Source organism: Solea solea, chromosome 18 (assembly GCF_958295425.1).
Source record: "Solea solea chromosome 18, fSolSol10.1, whole genome shotgun sequence".
Classification (NCBI taxonomy): Eukaryota; Metazoa; Chordata; class Actinopteri; order Pleuronectiformes; family Soleidae; genus Solea; species Solea solea.
In genome coordinates, this window is record NC_081151.1 from 7,724,372 (window position 1) to 7,742,995 (window position 18,624).

Sequence of the window (18,624 nt, forward strand, 5' to 3'; positions counted from 1 at the left end):
CAGGTCTGCAGAGAACCATCCCTGAATGTACATGTCAAGTCTTGAAGCAGATGGATCACAGCGGTGCCACTCCTGCCACTTTAGTCCGTGTCCTGTGTGCCTAATAAAGTGGCCGGCGAGGGGTAAGTTTTGCCTTGCAAATGGCTTTTGAACTCAGGTAAGTCAGGTGCATTTTCCTGTCGGTTTCACCCACACCCACTCCCAGTTAAGACCCTTGACTTGTAGGGACTGTGGGTCTGCATCAGCTTGTTTCGCCTCTTTGTGCCAACACAATGAGTTTCTGTCTCCACCCCAGTTTCTCTGTCACCGGCTGACTCTGACTGATGTGTCTGCTTTAGAAAAAGAAAAGCCCGGCAGCCAATTTGCCGAGCCGTGTACACAACAAAGACTCTTCCTCGAGTGCGCGTGTTCTTTCCATGACTGTGAGTCAAATGTAAACTGTAAACTGGTGTGTGACTCAGCTGCCTCCATGACGCACATTTGGCCTTTAGTTAATGAAATTTGACACGAGAGCCTTTGATAAAGCAGGTAGTTATGGACACAATAATTTATTGACTTAGTTAATTCAAACAATAAATACGTATTCAAACAACCGGTACAAGTAATAACTTAACAGTGTACTCACGCAACTTTAAGATAACAGCATTTTATCAGTCATTCCTCCTGAAGGCACTAAGGATATTGACATTTTGTTTGACCACACAGACAATACTTATTACAGTTTATTCAGTCCTGCAAACACCATTTCCTCCTGTGTGACTTGAGCTTGAACATCATTTGGAGTTGAGTTTTCATGGTAATGATTTCTCTGCAGGTTGAGCTGCTCATTTAAAGAACACACACACACACGCAGAACGCCCAGTCTTTTCTAAAGAAAGAACCAAGTATTGTACACGCATTCCACACACATACCACACATTCACACTCACACACACACACACACCTTCTCTCCAAGGACCTCTCCCATGTCAGAGTACACAGGAATGTTGGGCATAGTTTCACCACGACAGCATTCCTTTGCTGTTCTTCGAAAACCACACATCTCCATGAAGCAAGTGGAGGCGTGGACGCGATTACTCCTCGACTGGTTACACTGTCACGACCCAAGCGCGTTGCCAAACAGAAGCATGAAGTTGAAGCTCGGGGTTTTGTTTCACTAAATCATGTAAAACTTCACTGTCTGAATCTTTTGCACTCAACCACAGAAACCGGTCTCCAATCTGTCCGTCCTCATTCTTCCGTCACCGGACGCGGCGTTCCTTGGCTTCCTGCTCGTTGTCCGTTTGGACGGATCCCTCCAGGCAAAACCTGCTTGACCTACAACGGACGGATCTCTCAGCTCCTCTCTATCTGAGCCTGAGGAAGAGCTCTTGTGTTTGCCGTTTGCATGTCCGGGGGTTTCCTTCATCGCTCTTGCAGGACCAGTTCAGGAACCCACTGGTCCAGGCGTCGGCTCTCCTGGCAGTAGATCCCCACCTCTTGGAGCCTGCAGTGGTCAGCCTGGGGGTTCTGCACGGGAGACATTGACAACATCACATTTGTATTCATACTTTAAAAAGGAGAAATTAGTCCACAAAGAAATGACAGATGTTCCAGACAGTGTATCTGTCATGGTTATTATGCAACACACAGGCTACTGCGTGGAAACTGTTCATAGTAAAACATTCAGTTACGTAAGAGGCAACAGTCGGGCAGAGTAAACACACCGTAACCAGCATGCAGTGAAGGTCCCTGTGCTCCTCCTGGTTTCTGTTGGCGTCCACTGATCCCAGCAGCTGCTGCAGCCTCTGAAGGCCGGACACTCGCAGGATAGTGATGCCACTGTCGCAACAGAACGACTGCAGCAGCGTGAAGTGGATCTGCAGCGCCACGTCGTCCTCATCGTCAGGGCGACAGGCCAGGACGCACAGGACCACGCTATCTGGATCTCTGGAGGAGGAGGAAAATTAAAATAAAACAATGAGTTCAGGCCAGACACTTGTGCTCACATGTCTGAGATAAGGTTGGGCACAGTTAAGCATTTTAAAAAAGAAACAGAACACTCAGTACTCTGTATAAATTAGAAGAGACGCCAAAGTAAACAACTCACGCATTAAACAGTTTGGCTGATTCATAGATGCCAATGGTGAGGCAGTCTTGTTTCTGAGCCGTTACCAGAAGCTCTTCCAGAGCCAGACCCACTGACTGCATCCTGGGGGGGGGGAGACAGACACAGCAATTAAGTCTTTTGTGTTGAGCAATAAAAAAAACAAAAACACAGAACTGAATCATCAGAAACATATTGCAATACTTTTTAATCCCATTACTGCATTTATTTAATAAACTCTTAAGCATTAAAAGTCCATATAAACAGGATTGTGATTAAAAAAAAAAGTTGCACTTGGATTTGGACTATTATTATTATTATTATTATGCTCCATACTTATACAGTGCTGCTGCTGCAGGACGTGCAACATTCATGCAAACAAAGAAACATGACTTCAGTAATTTCAGCTTCTTTTTAAAGCGAGATATGACCTAACTTGACTGGAAAAGTGTCACTGAGGTTTTTAGTGTTGAACTCCAATCTCAGGGTCAAAGGACGAGAATGTGCCGCGCGCGTGCTTTTCAAAAAGAAAACCAGACATGAGTTTGACAGAAAGCTCACCTGTTCTCCACGGAGTCGTAGTTTAACTCTGGAATCATCTTCTTTTTTTTAAAGAAATCACAAATTAGTTCCAGCTAAGGCGAAAAATGAAGCAGGAGAGAGAGATAGTCCCGGTGGAGTGATTTTCCCACAGTGCGTCCGGACTGTTCCGTGCGAAGAAGAGCAGCGTCTGCGGCGTTTGTTGTTGGCAACGTTGCGAAACAGTGTTTATACCCAGACTGGGAAGTGGGCGGAGCCAAAGAAACTGGCTGAGTTTCGACTCAAAAATAAAAGCAAGGACTAAAATTGAAGAGGACTAAAATTAAATAAAAATAAGAAAAAATTATAAAAAAAACATGTATAAAATTGTATGTTTAAAATAAAATAAATATAAAAATAAACATAAGTATAAATATAAATATAAAAAAAACATTTGGATTTAAAAAAATAAATAAAAATCAAATAAAGCATTTGTATTTCAAAATAAAACATGGCACATTTAAAAATAGAACTGTGTTTGTTTCTGTCACGTGGGTTTTGGTTACATATCTGTGTTGCTTACAAAACATACAAAGTCATTTGCTTTGTCATTCTGACTTCAACACACCAGTGCACGAGCAACAACATGTGATTATAAAGAAAGGCTTCAATGTAACACCACTGATTAGATTCATATTCTTGATATTCTTGTTAGTTACAGTTGTACAACATGAGTCTCAACAACCCGTGTTTCCATAACTGATTATGAAATTATGACTGACACCTAGCGGCTGAGTGATTTAAATCTTTTAACACTATCCAAATCACTGCATATTATTATTTTCTTTTTTCGTTTTTTTATTTCAAACACATTTAGGCAGTAGGCAGAAGTATAAAGTTATATGTACCTATACCCCTATTCCTATTATACAAATCAATTTATAGACTACTTTATCACCAAATATTTACATATTTACAGTATTTTATACAAAGTTCTTAATGTTCTTAGTTCAACACAAGAATACGTCTGGCTTTAAAACACGACCATTAGTTATAATAGTTTATTTATTTATATTTTTATTTTATCCCCAACGTTTGAATAATTATACGTGGAAGACTGAACCTGATACTCAATATGAGATTCTTTCGCTTTAGCGATTGTGGCAAATTGACTTTGATTTGATTTGTTTTGAACTAAAATGCACATCACAGTGCAGCTGCAGACATTATAATTACAATAATGTGATTATGAGATCAAAAAGGAGGAGTTAAATGTCTATTTATGAAGACTTTGTTCATTATTTGAACAAAAACAATAATAATAATAATAATAATAACAATGATAATAATAATAATAAAAATGCATGGAAATGTAATGATTGATGTTTATCTACATTTATCATTAATTGTCCTTTTTGTTCCATATATTGCAGGGGTGTCAAACTCAATAACAGAGGGTCCAAGTCAAGAGCCAGGTGAGGTCAAATAACAAAAACAACCTCCGAACAAATAATTTTCCGTTGTCTTGCCTTGAGTTCCTCCGCTGTATTTAAGTAGAACAGTACAAACTGTCCTGTATTCACATGTATCTTAGCCAATAATTTGCTGTACTGAGTCATTTACTAGATATATAAAGCTAAAAGAGAGGAAGCCAAATATAAATGAGAGGCTGGGCCCCCCTTATAACCCCCCTCTTGTTCCGGATTGAATTTATGTATTACATTTCTGGCGATGTAACTTGATAAGTGTGGTCTTAATCAGTGGGAAAAAAAGCTGGAAAGACATATTAAACATATTATTTTGTGGGCCGAATACAATTGCATGGTGTGCCGGATGTGGCCCGCGGGCCTCGGGTTTGACACCTGTGTTGTAAAAAGCAAAGAAAAAAAAACAGCACAGACTGGGTTTTGAGCTGCAGCACATCAATGATTTTATTCACTACCCACGAGGCTGCGTTGCTGTACAATTTGCATTAGCGTGAGTGAGTTTTGTTGAAAGATGCACATTCTTTATTCATATACACGACTCCCGGAACCCACAAGCCCACACATCCTGACATGGTACGAGATCAAGAGACAATCGTGGCGAAGCCAGTTGAAGTGAAAGCTTCTCAGTGTTTCGTCGCAGCAGTGACGTCATTTCATTCAACAACCTCCTTTGCCTCGGCCACAATACTCTCTGTCTTCATGAATATCATGAATGAAATGACACTCATTTGCACACGTGGGACACACAGTCACAATGCACTTGTAAGGTTGCAGTCAAGTTGTTCTCAGCCGAAACTGATGTCATTAAAGTGACAGAAAGGTGTCCAAATATGTGAAATAACCACGACATAATGTGAGACGTATATACCGGAACTTGATTGCACAAAAAAATTAAATTAATTGCATTCGTGTTAAAAAGTTAAATAGTGCATTCATTTAAGTACAAAATATCCTTCAAGCAATTTTAAGATATTGAATGAAAATGACATTTTGTGTGTGTGTGTGTGTTTTGGGGTTTTTGTTTTTCTCATCTCATGCTTTGGTTTGCCACATTCTCGTCTCATCCCATCATACAACATCCCATGACAACAGGGAAACACTGGACAGACTGGTCTGCAAAAGTTCTAAGGACTATTTCTGTTGACTCACTTACATTTCTGAATTAGAGTGAAACTGGGATGTCGTTAGTTGCGGTGAGCGTTCAAGCGGTTATTTATTTCCAGTGAAATGACTTTCTTTTGAAGCGACCAAATCAAACCCAAGAAAATGTGATTTAATTTCATATTGCTTTACTCTACATAAATTTAACATTTAAGTTATGCTAGTAATCAACTGGAAATGCATCTGTTGGACAGCATCTACTTCTTTTATTGATTCCTTTTTTATTTTACCAATGTCACACCAAATTCTCATGTCTGTGAAGGTTCTTAGTCTTCAGCAGTAAGCTCGTTAGGCTTTAACTAGATAACCAACAGCTAACTAGCGATTATAGATGACGTTTGCTTTTTATTCATTCTTATTTACAGAATACATGCTCTCGTTACAGATCGCCATGAACACACCTGTGCAAATGACCTGTGTACAATTATTCTTTACAATCATATCCATCATATTCACAAGCGACACACACACACTATAAGTCAACAGTTGTTATTTTTTTGCCTGTGGTGACACGTCAACACACGACACGACCAAAAGCGTTTGTTAGTCTGACTCCTCATTAGCGCGAATATAAGCATTTTTAATGGATTACAAGTGCAGTACCATTCTACATGACACGGTTGCTCTAATGCTGCTGAGTTTAATCTGGTATATGAACTACAATCCCTCTTGACAGATTTGTCTTTGCATGCTCACATTCGGCAGTCTCAGATTATCACACAGCAACGATGGGCTTTTAAAGCAGGTACAACACACACACACAGCGCAGCTCGACCTCACACAGCGTTCACGCACCATCACCTCACCATAAACACGGTGAGCTTTTTTGTAAGTCGTTTGATGAATTTGCGTAATAATCCTTGAATTCCTCACAGGTTGAAGAGTAAATGGGCCCAGAATGAAAGCATGAAGCTGCTGTCACACCTTCAGGAAAATCTCTAACTTCACATGAGCTACTTTGCTGTTGGGTTTTTTTTGACAAATCTACAACATCAGATTTTATAGGAATCTACTTTACATGTTTGCAGCCTGACCCTCGCAGCCAGTGTAACCCCCTATCCTGTTTGGCCCAGGTTCATTAGTCAAAAATAAACATGCAGTTCTTTCAATAGGGATGCATGTTCTCTGTGGGTAAAGGGGAACACGGGGGCTTATAGATGCAAAAGAAGCCCACAAAGGAGTAAAAACCAGGAGGGGGTGTGGCTGAAAGTCCCGTTTAATTACTCATTCAGGCAGTTTCGTGCAGTAAGGGGCCTTTCGCAGTTATTCCCCTATATTTTTAAGTCTTTCAACTCTACATTCTGTCCTTTTCTCTCACATATTTCTATCCGTTTGCACATATTCACCCTCAGAACTCTATCTTGCAGGCAGGGAAGGTCTCGTCCTGCATAGCGACGGTGCTGTTGGATCCCAGGACAGTGATTCCCAGCTCCCGCTGTCTGTCCAGAGTCTGCTGGTACCACTCCTGCATCGGCGCAGACTCAAAGGTGGGAATCAGTGTCACCTGGAAATGCAGAAATATAGAAGAGTGAATAATATGTTTCTCACAGTAAAGACCTTTGGGGTCATTTGTTGACACACTTGGCTGCAGTTTATTCCTGTATCTGTGTTCATTTGTGTTTAGTTGATTTATAATATGAATGTTAATTTTGCATATACTTGCAAGTTTATTCTTTTTTTCATGTGTTTTATTCATTCACAGCCATTGATTGGTTGATGTTGGAAGGTGTCCCATTGATCATGTCTCATTGATCATGTCCCATTAATCATATCAGTTCAAACAAGTTCAAAGTAAATGTCTTCACCTCGTCTAAAAGCTGAATGCACTCATTTGCTGCCATGTGATTGACTGATTAGATGTTTGCATTAACAACCATTTGATCAAGTGTAGCTAATAAAGTGGCTGAATGATGTATTATGTGCAGAGGTGGAAAGAGTACTGAAATACTCTACTTTTACAAAATAGTAAAAGTACCACTATTTTGACACAATTTTACTTAAGTACAAGTAAAAGTAGGGCCACACGGTAGGGTAGTGGTTAGCACTCTCGCCTTGCAGCGAGAAGACCCGGGTTCGAGCCCCGGTTGGAACAAGGGCCTTTCTGCATGGAGTTTGCATGTTCTCCCCGTGTGTGCGTGGGTTCTCTCCGGGTTCTACGGCTTCCTCCCACAGTCCAAAAACATGCAATGTGGGGATAGGTAAATTGAACACTCTAAATTGACCATAGGAGTGAGTGTGAGAGTGAATGGTTGTTTGTCTCTATCTGTGTGTGGCCCTGCGATGGACTGGCGAACTGTCCAGGGTGTACCCCGCCTATCGCCCGATGTAGCTGAGATTGGCACAGCACCCCCCGCGACCCTCTGGCAGAGGATAAAGTGGTAGATGATGACTGACTGACTGACAAGTAAAAGTAGGGCCACACGGTGGTGTAGTGGTTAGCACTCTCGCCTTGCAGCGAGAAGACCCGGGTTCGAGCCCCGGTTGGAACAAGGGCCTTTCTGCATGGAGTTTGCATGTTCTCCCCGTGTGTGCGTGGGTTCTCTCCGGGTACTCCGGCTTCCTCCCACAGTCCAAAAACATGCAATGTGGGGATAGGTAAATTGGACACTCTATATTGACCATAGGAGTGAGTGTGAGAGTGAATGGTTGTTTGTCTCTATCTGTGTGTGGACCTGTGATGGACTGGCGAACTGTCCAGGGTGTACCCCGCCTATCGCCCGATGTAGCTGAGATTGGCACAGCACCCCCCGCGACCCTCTGGTAGAGGATAAAGCGGTAGATGATGACTGACTGACTGACAAGTAAAAGTAGTGGTCTAAAAAGCTAGTAGCTTGTTTAATATTTACTCACCTGTCCTCATCATTGATTCACCTGTCCTCATCATTCATCCACATGTCCTCATCATTCATTCACCTGTCCTCATCATTCACCTGTCTGTCCTCATTCATTCACCTGTCTGTCCTCATAATTCATTCACCTGTCCTCATCATTCATCCACATGTCCTCATCATTCATTCACCTGTCTGTCCTCATTCATTCACCTGTCTGTCCTCATAATTCATTCACCTGTCCTCATAATTCATTCACCTGTCCTCATCATTCATTCAACTCTCCTCATATTTCACCTGTCCTTATCATTCACCTGTCCTCATCATTCATTCACCTGTTCTCCTCATCATCATTCACCTGTCCTCATCATTCATTCAACTGTCCACATATTTCACCTGTCCTTATCATTCACCTGTCCTCATCATTCATTCACCTGTCCTCCTCATCATTTGCATGTCTTAATCATCCATTCATCTCTCCTCATCATTTATTCACCCCCTCCTCATCATTAGCTTGTCTTTTTCATCATTCACCTGTCCTCATCATTTATTCACCTGTCCTCATCATTAGCTTGTCTTCTTCATCATTCACCTGTCCTCATCATTCCCCGTCCTCATTATTCATTCACCTGTCCTCATTATTCATTATTACTTTCCACCTCTGTATGTGTGTGTGTGTGTGTGTGTGTGTGTCTACCTGCATAGTGTCAGGCCACAGTATCTTCCCCTCCAGTAGAGCGTCCAGCATTTGCTTCATAATGTCCTCCCTCTCCGGGCTGTTGCCGCTGATGATGTAGCAGGAGGAGCGAACACACCTGAAGAAGTCCACACTGACCGTCGAAGAAGACGCTCCAGAGGGAATATAAGCCAGGTCAACATACACGCTGACGTCACCGGCTGATGTCGTCTTAGAGCCTGCAACAGAAGGGAGAGGGAAAAACTGCTGCATGAAGTGAGAAGTGAAATAGAGGAAGCAAAGAAAACACCTGTACCTGTGTTGGGTGAGGATTTTGCTGGTGCTGCACGGGTGCTGGACGTGCTGGACGGCGTACGAGAGGAAGAGAAATTCCCCTTTGAGACTCCGCCTTGACTTCCTGTCCTGTTTTTCCCTGAGGCTAATTTGTGAGCGACCTCAACAACCTGGTAACGTAAATGTGCGACATTAGATTTCCCTCTGGCAGCAGCCTGTACCACACAATGTTATGGGCAAGGTCAAAGGTCAACTAAATCTGCCTCTAATAGCTCACCAATGATCAAGTTTGGATAATATCTGAAAGATTTCACACAGATATCACATTTTTACAGTGCTGATAAGACTAATTCACTCACCGCGGGTGTTTTTTTCCCTCGCATGCTGCTGGTTTTAGGTCTCTTCCCATGAACTTCAGAGTCAGACTGAGGAACGGGCATGGAGGTGTCAGGAAGTGGAGGCAGAGGCGGACTGTCCCTGAGCGGGACAGGAAGAGGGTCTGATGGCAGAGCCTGACTGGGGCAGAGGTCATGTGGAGAGTTAGTTGGCTCACTACACGACTCTTCCTCGTCAGAGTCCAGAGCTCCATCCGCTGTGGTCGATGGGCAGTCTTCTGTACAAACAGGGGCGTTGGATTCGCTAGGTGAAGTGTCTTTTGGGTTGTTGTTGCCATGATGATGTGGCGCAAAGGCTCCTCTGCCTGGTTCACTGGAGTCAGAAGGTTTGAAATGCTTGAACTCGCAAGGAGAAACCAGGCAAAGATCCACATCATGAGGCGACGCCTCAAAATGTAGACTGTTAGGAGCTGGAGGTCGCCCCAACTCTGAACCTTGACCTAAAGATCGAGGAGGCTTCTTCATTGCTAAAGACATCCCCACAAAATGGCCTCCGTTGGAGTGGGATTGAAGAAAGCTGTCATCCCCTTCTCTCTGGCTCGCATTGGACAGTCCCTGCTCAAAGGACATGGACAGTGATTCATCTACTTCTGTGGACTGAGGCGAGCTCACCTCTGCTGGCATGGAGTGTGTGGTGGTGGTGGTGGTGGTGGCCACAGAGGGAGACGGGTCTGATGACACCTCTTTAAAAGTACCCAAAGACAGGAAGCTTAGTTGTTTCTCCTTGGGATTGGTATGGCTCTCTGTGTTGTTTTTGGACTGGCATGGCTGCAACTCACTTTGGTTGGACGATCGATTTGTCTGGTTGACATCAGTTGACTCTGAATTACTCATCTGGGCCTGTATTCTACTAAGAGTTGCCTTGTTGCACCACACATCATCTGGGGAAAGACAGTAGGGAGTGTGGCCTGCACTGTTGGGCCGTGAGTCTGGGGAGGCCGGTTCTACAGTCTCCTCATCTGGGCTGACTGGGACATTGTTCTCTGGAGAAGATCTGGAGGAAGGGCTGTGTCTCAAAGCCCCATCTAGGAGAGTGTACTCAGTCGGGGTTATGTCTAGCTGGACTGTCTGTTCGTTCTTTGGTGTCTTATTCAAGGGAATTGGAAATCCCTCAACTTTTGCTGGTTTGGTAGCATTTCCTGTCTGGTCTACACCCCCTCTCTGCATGGTTCCACCAGCGTTATCTCTACTAACAGCATTATCTTGCAGGTCATTGTCACCACTGCCTCCTCTTACTAGCCCCGTGGCACCTACTTTCCCCGGGGTATCATCAGCTTCATTACTCGTCTCTCTGCTCAGATCTCCAAGGTTCTTTTCATTTCCTGACTCGCTGCATTCATTCTTTGCTTCATCTATTGTTTCCTCCCGCAGCCTGAGAAAATCAGCTGTCATATCCTCAGGTGTGGATGTTTTGGAGACACAGGGTTTTTCTTCAGGTTCTGTCTCTGGTTTTTGACTCTGCCGCTCAGAAGCAGGACCCTCTAGCTCTAAGAGTTCTGCCACATTCCCAGCATCAGGTTTTGATAAGTTGTTATTTGGTAATTCAGTGTTTTCATTAGCCTTCTTGCCATCTTTCCCCTCCTTTCTTGGTGTTTTATTTGCTTTCTTTGCTCCCGTTTTGGAGTCATTCTTTGCTTCCTTTATGAGCTTAGTTTTATGTTCACTCTTTGGTTTGGAAGAGATCCCGTCCATTTTTACCTGATCATTCTTCCTAACACCATTCTCCTCTTTACTGCCAGTCTTCTCATCTCTTTTCCCATCCTTCCCTGCTCCTTTCTTTGAGGTTTTCTTCTCTGGCAATGCTGCTTTTTGCTTTATACCCACCTCTTTGACTTTGGCTTTGTCTCCACCAACACCATTTAATCCTTTCCCCTTTTCTTTCACTGATATTTCCTTTATCTCTTCTCTGATCGCTCTTTCTTTCCCATACTTAGGTGTTGTCTCCTTCCCTTGTGACTTGTCACTATCCTGGCTCTCAGTCCTCTTGGCCTTTCTATCCTCAACCAGTTTCTCCAGGTCACCAGTGGTCACTGTGGGTTTTTGGAGGAAAGCCAGGCCCTTCAGCTTCTCTAGCCCCTGCAGAAGCTTCACCTGTGGAGTAACACCAGGGAACAGCACCCTGACCACCTTCTCTTGAGGGCACGCTGGATGCCACACAAGCAGAGCAGACACTGAGGCCAGGGCAGTGAGTGGTAGAGCTTGGGATTTGGATGCTGATGACACTTCATCAGGCCAATTCTGCATGAGTGTCTGATACTCCTGGCTGTTTTTGCCAGGACTAAGGATGTATAAATCCAGCTGTCCCACTCCCATCTTCTGGAATAGGGTTACTGGCTCAATGGGGACACCTTGTGGTCGAAACATTGGTTGTGGTCTGATATCTAACTTCTTAAGCAACTGTAGGGTCAGCGCCGCCTGCTGTGTGCTCTTCAGTACGTTGTCCACACCTGGCAGGAGGAGAATGAGAGTCACATTTCTATAGAAACATGGTGGCGCAGGTTGGTGGAAGTGATATTTATTTTAAAGTAGTTACACACTAAAAAATCATACTTATGGGTACAGTATATTAAATGACTGCCAATAAATATTACATACCAGAACTTTAAGGGAAGCAAGGTCATTAAAATTTAAAGCTCTTGCAATACTTACAATATGTATGACTGTTTAATCCATTAAGAAGAGGGCTGTTAGCTGACATTTATTGTTAAGCTATAATTTATTTACCGCTACTATATTCAGGTAGATTTGAATACGTCACTCACAGGGCTGTTGTTCCACCTGCAACCTGCTGGGGGCATTGAAGAACACAACTCCAAGCTCTGGGGAAATCAGCCTCTTCGACAAGTCATCTGCACAACAAAACAGAACAAAAAGAGACAGAGAAGTGATCAGGGAATGTAAGGTTGCATTGGTGACTTTTGTTGTGGAAGAAAGAAACTAATTAACATTGTTTGTATTTACTGCATCCTTTGTCTGGAAAGAGGCAGACCTGACTGAGCTAGTCTTTCTTTAAATACACCTGCATCGCAAGCAAGGCAAAAAAGTGTTTATCCAGTCTATCTGCAGAACCATATAGATTTATTTGAGTAGCTGTTGCCTCAATCTGTCATCTGACATCAATCTCATCACTTCTTGTGGGCATTTGACAGTGGTTTGAACGTATGCAGGTAAAGATTTCCAGACACTGTTGGGTGAATTTCTATCAGGACCACGAATCACAAAATCATCTGACCTTTGACATCAGAACTCAGCTCCAGCTCTGCCACCTTCCTCTCCAGGAAGGTGTTGATCCCAGGCAGGTTCTCCGTCCCGATGTGCGTCATCAGGACTGCATCCACACGGTCAAGGTGTCGAACCAGCTTCCAGAAACAGGCCTGAGAGTCTGAGCCGCCGTCCACCAGCACCGTGAAGCCGTTGACGGCAAAAAAAGCACAGTCGCCGCGGCCCGCGGGGAACACGTAGCAGCAGGGACGGGAGAGCTTCAGGAAACCCACGGTGATAGGAGGAGGCAGGAGGTCAAAGGTGGATGGAGGGCAGAGGGTACCAGAGATGAGGGAGGTGAATTCCCCCAGAGCCTCCATGGCAGGCAGAACCTCTGGGGGATTAATGTTCAGTGTGAAAGGGCCCTGCAGTGGCTGGTCCCCCAACAGAGTCTCTCTCCACTCGCCAATGTTGGGACAGCTGAGGGTCAGGCTGAGCTTGGAGGGGGATGCAGAGCTCTCTTGAAGTAGGAACTGTAGACAGAGAAAAATTCTCAGCTAATGGGATATACAATACTGTAGGTGAAAAAGGTAGTGTAGAAAGATTGTCAGTGCATATCATCGTCTTAAAAAAAAAATCAATAATGGGAATTAGGATTTCTAGTGAACTCATATTGACGCATTTAAATTTAAATTCACATTTAACAACAGAAGCTGGTGATGTTCAGAAGTAAAATTTGCTGCGGATGAAAAATATTTGTCAGTTAATCAGTCAGAGAAAAATGTTGTTTACTCACTCTAACCCCAAATTACCAAACACATGCAAAGAATTTGAAGATGTCTTGGAATCTGGGGAACGTGACGGCCATTTTTTCACCGAACCAAATGAAATGTTGTGAACTGCCTTTGTCAGACTCCTGGGTTTTGTTTTGAACTTGAAAGGTTTTCTATTTGTGTCTTTCTTATTTTCTGTATGTTGGTTTCTTTACTTTTGTTTACTGCTTGAATCTTGAAACTTGAAGTTTTACACGAAAAGGAAAAAGCAGATTAGTAAACAGTATAGATGTGGTGCTTGTAAATATATATATAACATTTTTGTCAATAAGAATAGTATATTTTATTATATTTCTGTTCACATTGTTGTTCATTCTTATAGTTTAATGTGAAAGATAAAAGAGATATGGTGTTACCTGCTCTGTTATTATTTGTTTCAGTTGGTGTGGTGAAAACAGTCCTTTGTGAAACAACAGGTCGCCGCTCTGCTCCACACTCTGACCAGCCAAGATCAACAGCTTATGAGCCGATTCCCGGGACAACAGACCAAACACCTGAAAAAGCAAGCGAGAAGGGGACATGAGATGAATTTATAATGACACTTCACTCAGCAGAGGGAAGGAGAAGAAAACGTGAGGCTCATGTCAGGGCTTCTTTGTTTTGTTTGTCTGTAGTTAAAGAAAACAAATAATTTGAATATATCATCTTCATCTTTCTTTTTCCATGAAATATTTTGCAAAAAAATGAGTGATTTGACTCTGAATGAACCAGGAATCCTCTGCTCACCTCTGAATGAACCTGTTCCTGAGATGGACTGATCAGCACCTGAGTGTCCAACACTCGGCCGCTTTGGCGCAGACACTTCTGCCCTGAGGAGGCACAGGACAACGGTAAAACAGAAAGAAAAACTACAGATGTCAAATCACCAGGAGGAAGCTAGACAGAAAGTCACTGAAGAAACAACAGGAAGTCATATAGAAAGGGAACTGGCGTTAGTGGGCGAGTGACTGATTCAGAAGACGGAGGAAGAGTGAAACAGCTGAGTCAGATTCTGAGGATGAGATGCCAAGTTTACACGGCCTACAGTGAATTTCCAATCTGACAGCAAGTGGATGAACATGAGAGGACACAGAGGCGAACACTTCCAACTGGGAAATATAATCACCCAAATATGAACAAAACTCTCTCTGCCTTTACTCCAAGTTGATGAGTGATTTCATATCTCACACATTTTAGTGCTTTGCGAAAGACCTTTGTGACAAAGAATTACATAAAAATATCAATACCAGTCTCATGTTTGTACACTAGATGTAAAGCTATTTAGCAGCCAATAAAACAAAGCCTGCAGACGGGTACAGCTCGTTTGGCTCTAGTAAAATACACCTACACCTATCTATAAACGTCAAGAAAGACGTCATCTTCGCTGATAAATAGATACAAAAACGAATGTGACAAAATTACATTGGATAGCAGTTTTTACAGCTGCTGGTGAGAGGATTTTATTTGCTTTTTAGACTTAGCTAAGACAAGCTACGCTACGCTCAGCTAAGGTAGCTAAACAAACAAGCTGCTCGCTCCCAGAATATATTTATCCACTATCATACTAACAAAGTAACTTAGTAACTAACTGTTGTTCTAAACTATTCCTTCAAGTGGAATCTCTGTTCCTCCATTTTACAAAGCCACAGTAGCATGAAAAGAGAATTGACTGTGACTCTGTCGGCTTCAGAATCCATGTCATCTGACTAATGGGGTATGAGCCAAGGAAAGACACATTCAGTTCTCATGCAGACCTGAATAACTGGACGAATTCATGATTATCCATACCATAACTCAAAAAGTAAAGGACAATTTTAATAACACTTTCTTGGTATAAGATTTACGGAAACAAGGAAGTATAAAAACAATTGTTGACATTTAACATAGGGGAGTCAGTGTACTAACAGTGTGTGGAGGTTTACATTTTCTTTTTGTCTTTTCTGGTTACTATTGTTCCTTCAGATACTGTGTACACAAATATAATATAGATTGAATTAAACTGCATTTGACTACAGCTGTAAAGTATAGAAGAACCTCTTGTCTGCAGCTCGTCCTCCACATTCCTGTCCGTAACACTTTTACTTCACAGCTCAGCTGTAACGCGGCTGCCAGACTCTGTTTGTCTGCCTTTTCACTAGTTTCCCTGGTTGTCCTTGGCTCTGCATACTCAAACATGTAGCAGCACACACACAGACAGACAGACAGACAGACAGACAGACAGACTTAGGGAGAGAGAGAGAGGTGGCACAGCCTGGACACTTCTCACTATTGTTCTCAGTTGGAAGGACCCACCCATGTTTAACAATTATCCAACTGCTCCTCTACTTTCCTTCCTTCGCTCCCTCCCTTATTGACCCCAGGCCCGCCAAACTGCCGGGTTACCATGGAGAAGGGACTTCCTGTCAGGTCAAAGAATTTGGGCAGGACGGATCACTCACTCGCTCTCACACACATATTTTCTTACCTGCACCCTTGAAGGACACCGTGTGATGGGACAGGAATTCTTGGAGATAGAGGTTTAGGTTACATGATTTTAAGTCGATGTCCCATGATCGAATACCTGGAAATGTACACATGTGCAAAAATGCAAAAGTCACAACACAATAACTTGGCCTACTTGTTTTACAAGCTGTATGGTGATTCATCGTATGTGCTCATCTGCTGCCTGTCTGTTTGACACATGCTTTAATTCTCAATTACTTCACTCTATAGGGTTTGTTTTTATCATTTTTATGCCCTGTACGTATTATACTGTGATATACACTCAGCTGCCATTTTATTAGGTACACAGGACATCTTATAAAGTGGAAGGAGTGACACTTGGGTTTGACATGTTGTGGGATCAGAGTAACAAACCACAAACTAAGCAAACCGTGGACGTAACAGGTGGTGTGTTGATTTACTGCCCTTTTATCATCTTGATAACAGCTGCTCACTGGATATTTCCTTTTTCGCTGAACCTTCTCTTTAAGCCCTAGATATGTTTGTGCATTGAAATCCCAGTAGGTCAGCTCAATATCTGAAATACTGGCTCCATGCCTCATTCTGATGCTCAGTTTGAACTTCAGGGGGATCACCTTGACCATGCCTATATGCCTAAATGCATAACGTTGCTGTTTTGTTGTTGACTGCTTAGATGTTTGCATTTAAAAGCAATTACATGGGTGCAACATGACTGAACTCTGACTTTACAAAGCACAGGAAACACCACCCAGCAGCTGTGCTGTGTGTCTCTGCTGACAATACACATTCTTTAAGATATGTATTGTTAAAGAGGCCGAAAAACATTGCTGATTAGATATTTGTTTAAAAAGATGAGTGGGTGTGACTAACAGTGCAGCCAGTACACAGTAATCACATGCCAGTGATTCAAGTGTGCATGTTTTGCAGCCTACATTAGCTATTTCTGTAAAAGATGGCATCGCACTGTGAGAAATAAACAAGGAAAAACAAGACAATACAAATGAACACAGGCTAAATAATGAATTTCTATGACGTTCTATTCGAAAACTGACATTTTTCCCTGAGAGAAACGGTGGAAACAAGGCTCATTAAAAGTTGATGTCATGCTGGTGGTATGTGGGTTTTTTTTCACTGACAGTGATGAAATGATAAATGGCCTATTTTATTTTCATGCCTCTATTTCACAATATCTGCCCTTTGTTTTTCCACCTGAAATATCTATACAGCCCTTTTCTCTTTTTTGTTTTACATACATGATCCCTTCCTGACATGTAAACACTGTACAGCTTTTCCATTATTACATGACGTTTTACCCACAACCTCCGTCGCTACTGCTTTACAAAACACATATGGATTATACAAAGACATGGGTTGACATTTTCCTCCAAAGCATCTCGTTTAATGATAAATGAGGCGAAAGGGGATCCACCCACTGCTGGCTGATTTTAATTATAATGTGTCCACAGGGATGATGAGGTGATGGTGGCGATGATGATGGTGGAGCAGATGACGCATCCTCGCTCAGTATGTGTTGGATGAAATTATTTGGAATAAAAAAAAACACTGCATTGCCTGCGGGGTCAGTGAAACATCCTCAGTGATGCTTTAGGCGAGGAGAACCACAAAAAAAACACGCCATCTGTTTTTTTTTTGTTGTTTTTTTTGTTCATCCAAATATAGAATCAAGCAAATCATACAGCGACAGGGAGCAGGTTGAAATAAACGTACCTCGTTCAATCTCCCCGCAGATGAGTCTAGACTGTGCGAGGTGAGCGGTGCGTCCGACGATAATGAGCAGGGAGTATTTGTGCTGACTGAAGTGGAGGTTTGCGGTCGCTGCGCTCCTCGGCTCCTCCTGGACCTCCCTCTCCTCCTGCACCCGGCTGCACGCCATGTTGGAAAACTTGCACAGGGATGTGATGTCATTGAAAGAGACCGACGGCGCCGTTCATTACAGCGAGATGACAGCCGATGTGCTGGAATGCAGCCGTGCATTAGTGAATGGTGTAGGAGGAGGCTGAATTATTCATGGTGCATGGAAAAAAAAATAAAAAATCTAATCAATATCTTCCTTTTTATTGTGGTCCGGAGTAATAACGGAAGTGTTCTAATCAATAATCACAAACAAAGTAGGTGATGGGACAATAAAATCACTGGGCCAGACAGCAGAAAACGCTTTATATCATCCAAAAACTCTAAATCTCCCCAAAATTATTCAAGAGAGACATGGTCATGTGAGCTATGTGGACTTATTATAAGACAAAAGAAGAAAACAAGCCCAAAAAGTGTTTATAGATCACTCTAATATTAGTATTGGTAGATACTGAAGGCTGTGATATTGGTATCTGTATCGGACATATACCAACAAGTGAAACATAATGATTAAATATAAGCTTAACATGATTAAATAAATGTTTATTTCTGTGGAAATTATATTTATTTGATTTTGTTCAACATTCGGTAAAGCAGACATTTTTTCCATACAGAAAATGCTATGGCAATTAAAATAAAATAAAACAGGTAAAATAAATAAATGCATCCAATCATAACTTTACATCACATTCTTAATAAATATTGTGGGAGACGAAGAGGGTGACAAAACAAAAATCAGAGGTTCACAGCAATGTGACATGACGATTATAAGTAGGCAAACGTCGGTTTGTTATTAAGATGATTCAAGAACAACTACATGTTCAGTCAAA

General features: G+C 42.5%; 2 protein-coding genes and 1 long non-coding RNA gene across 3 annotated transcripts; 1 reads left to right on the forward strand and 2 right to left on the reverse strand.

The window, feature by feature from the left end:
- On the forward strand, positions 1-6,704 carry LOC131444646 (uncharacterized). Its single transcript, XR_009233751.1, has 3 exons — positions 1-122; positions 4,039-4,080; positions 6,621-6,704. It is a non-coding gene; the product is annotated as an uncharacterized LOC131444646 (long non-coding RNA).
- On the reverse strand, positions 533-2,833 carry LOC131444645 (growth arrest and DNA damage-inducible protein GADD45 beta-like). The gene is made up of 4 exons (XM_058615179.1): positions 2,648-2,833; positions 2,090-2,191; positions 1,707-1,929; positions 533-1,509 (listed from the first exon to the last, which is right to left on the reverse strand). Exons 1-4 carry the CDS (start codon positions 2,683-2,685, stop codon positions 1,405-1,407), a joined length of 468 nt encoding a protein of 155 aa, XP_058471162.1. The 5' UTR covers positions 2,686-2,833; the 3' UTR covers positions 533-1,404.
- LOC131444644 (microtubule-associated protein 1S-like) lies at positions 4,511-17,878 on the reverse strand. Its single transcript, XM_058615177.1, has 10 exons — positions 17,651-17,878; positions 15,924-16,019; positions 14,207-14,289; positions 13,837-13,974; positions 12,679-13,180; positions 12,209-12,295; positions 9,411-11,893; positions 9,074-9,221; positions 8,779-8,996; positions 4,511-6,757 (listed from the first exon to the last, which is right to left on the reverse strand). Exons 1-10 carry the CDS (start codon positions 17,814-17,816, stop codon positions 6,602-6,604), a joined length of 4,077 nt encoding a protein of 1,358 aa, XP_058471160.1. The 5' UTR covers positions 17,817-17,878; the 3' UTR covers positions 4,511-6,601.
- Positions 17,879-18,624: the final 746 nt, after the last annotated feature.

Excerpts from the sequence above, each read along its gene's own strand:
- LOC131444645 (XM_058615179.1), bottom strand. The coding sequence starts at position 2,685 with ATGATTCCAGAGTTAAACTACGACTCCGTGGAGAACAG. Across the intron at positions 1,930-2,089 it reads TCAGCCAAACTGTTTAATGC|AGATCCAGATAGCGTGGTCC; the intron begins GTGAGTTGTTTA and ends CTCCTCCTCCAG. Across the intron at positions 1,510-1,706 it reads TTCACTGCATGCTGGTTACG|AACCCCCAGGCTGACCACTG; the intron begins GTGTGTTTACTC and ends TCTCCCGTGCAG.
- LOC131444644 (XM_058615177.1), bottom strand. The coding sequence starts at position 17,816 with ATGGCGTGCAGCCGGGTGCAGGAGGAGAGGGAGGTCCAGGAGGAGCCG. Across the intron at positions 16,020-17,650 it reads CTGCGGGGAGATTGAACGAG|GTATTCGATCATGGGACATC; the intron begins GTACGTTTATTT and ends GTACATTTCCAG. Across the intron at positions 8,997-9,073 it reads AAAATCCTCACCCAACACAG|GCTCTAAGACGACATCAGCC; the intron begins GTACAGGTGTTT and ends CTTCTGTTGCAG.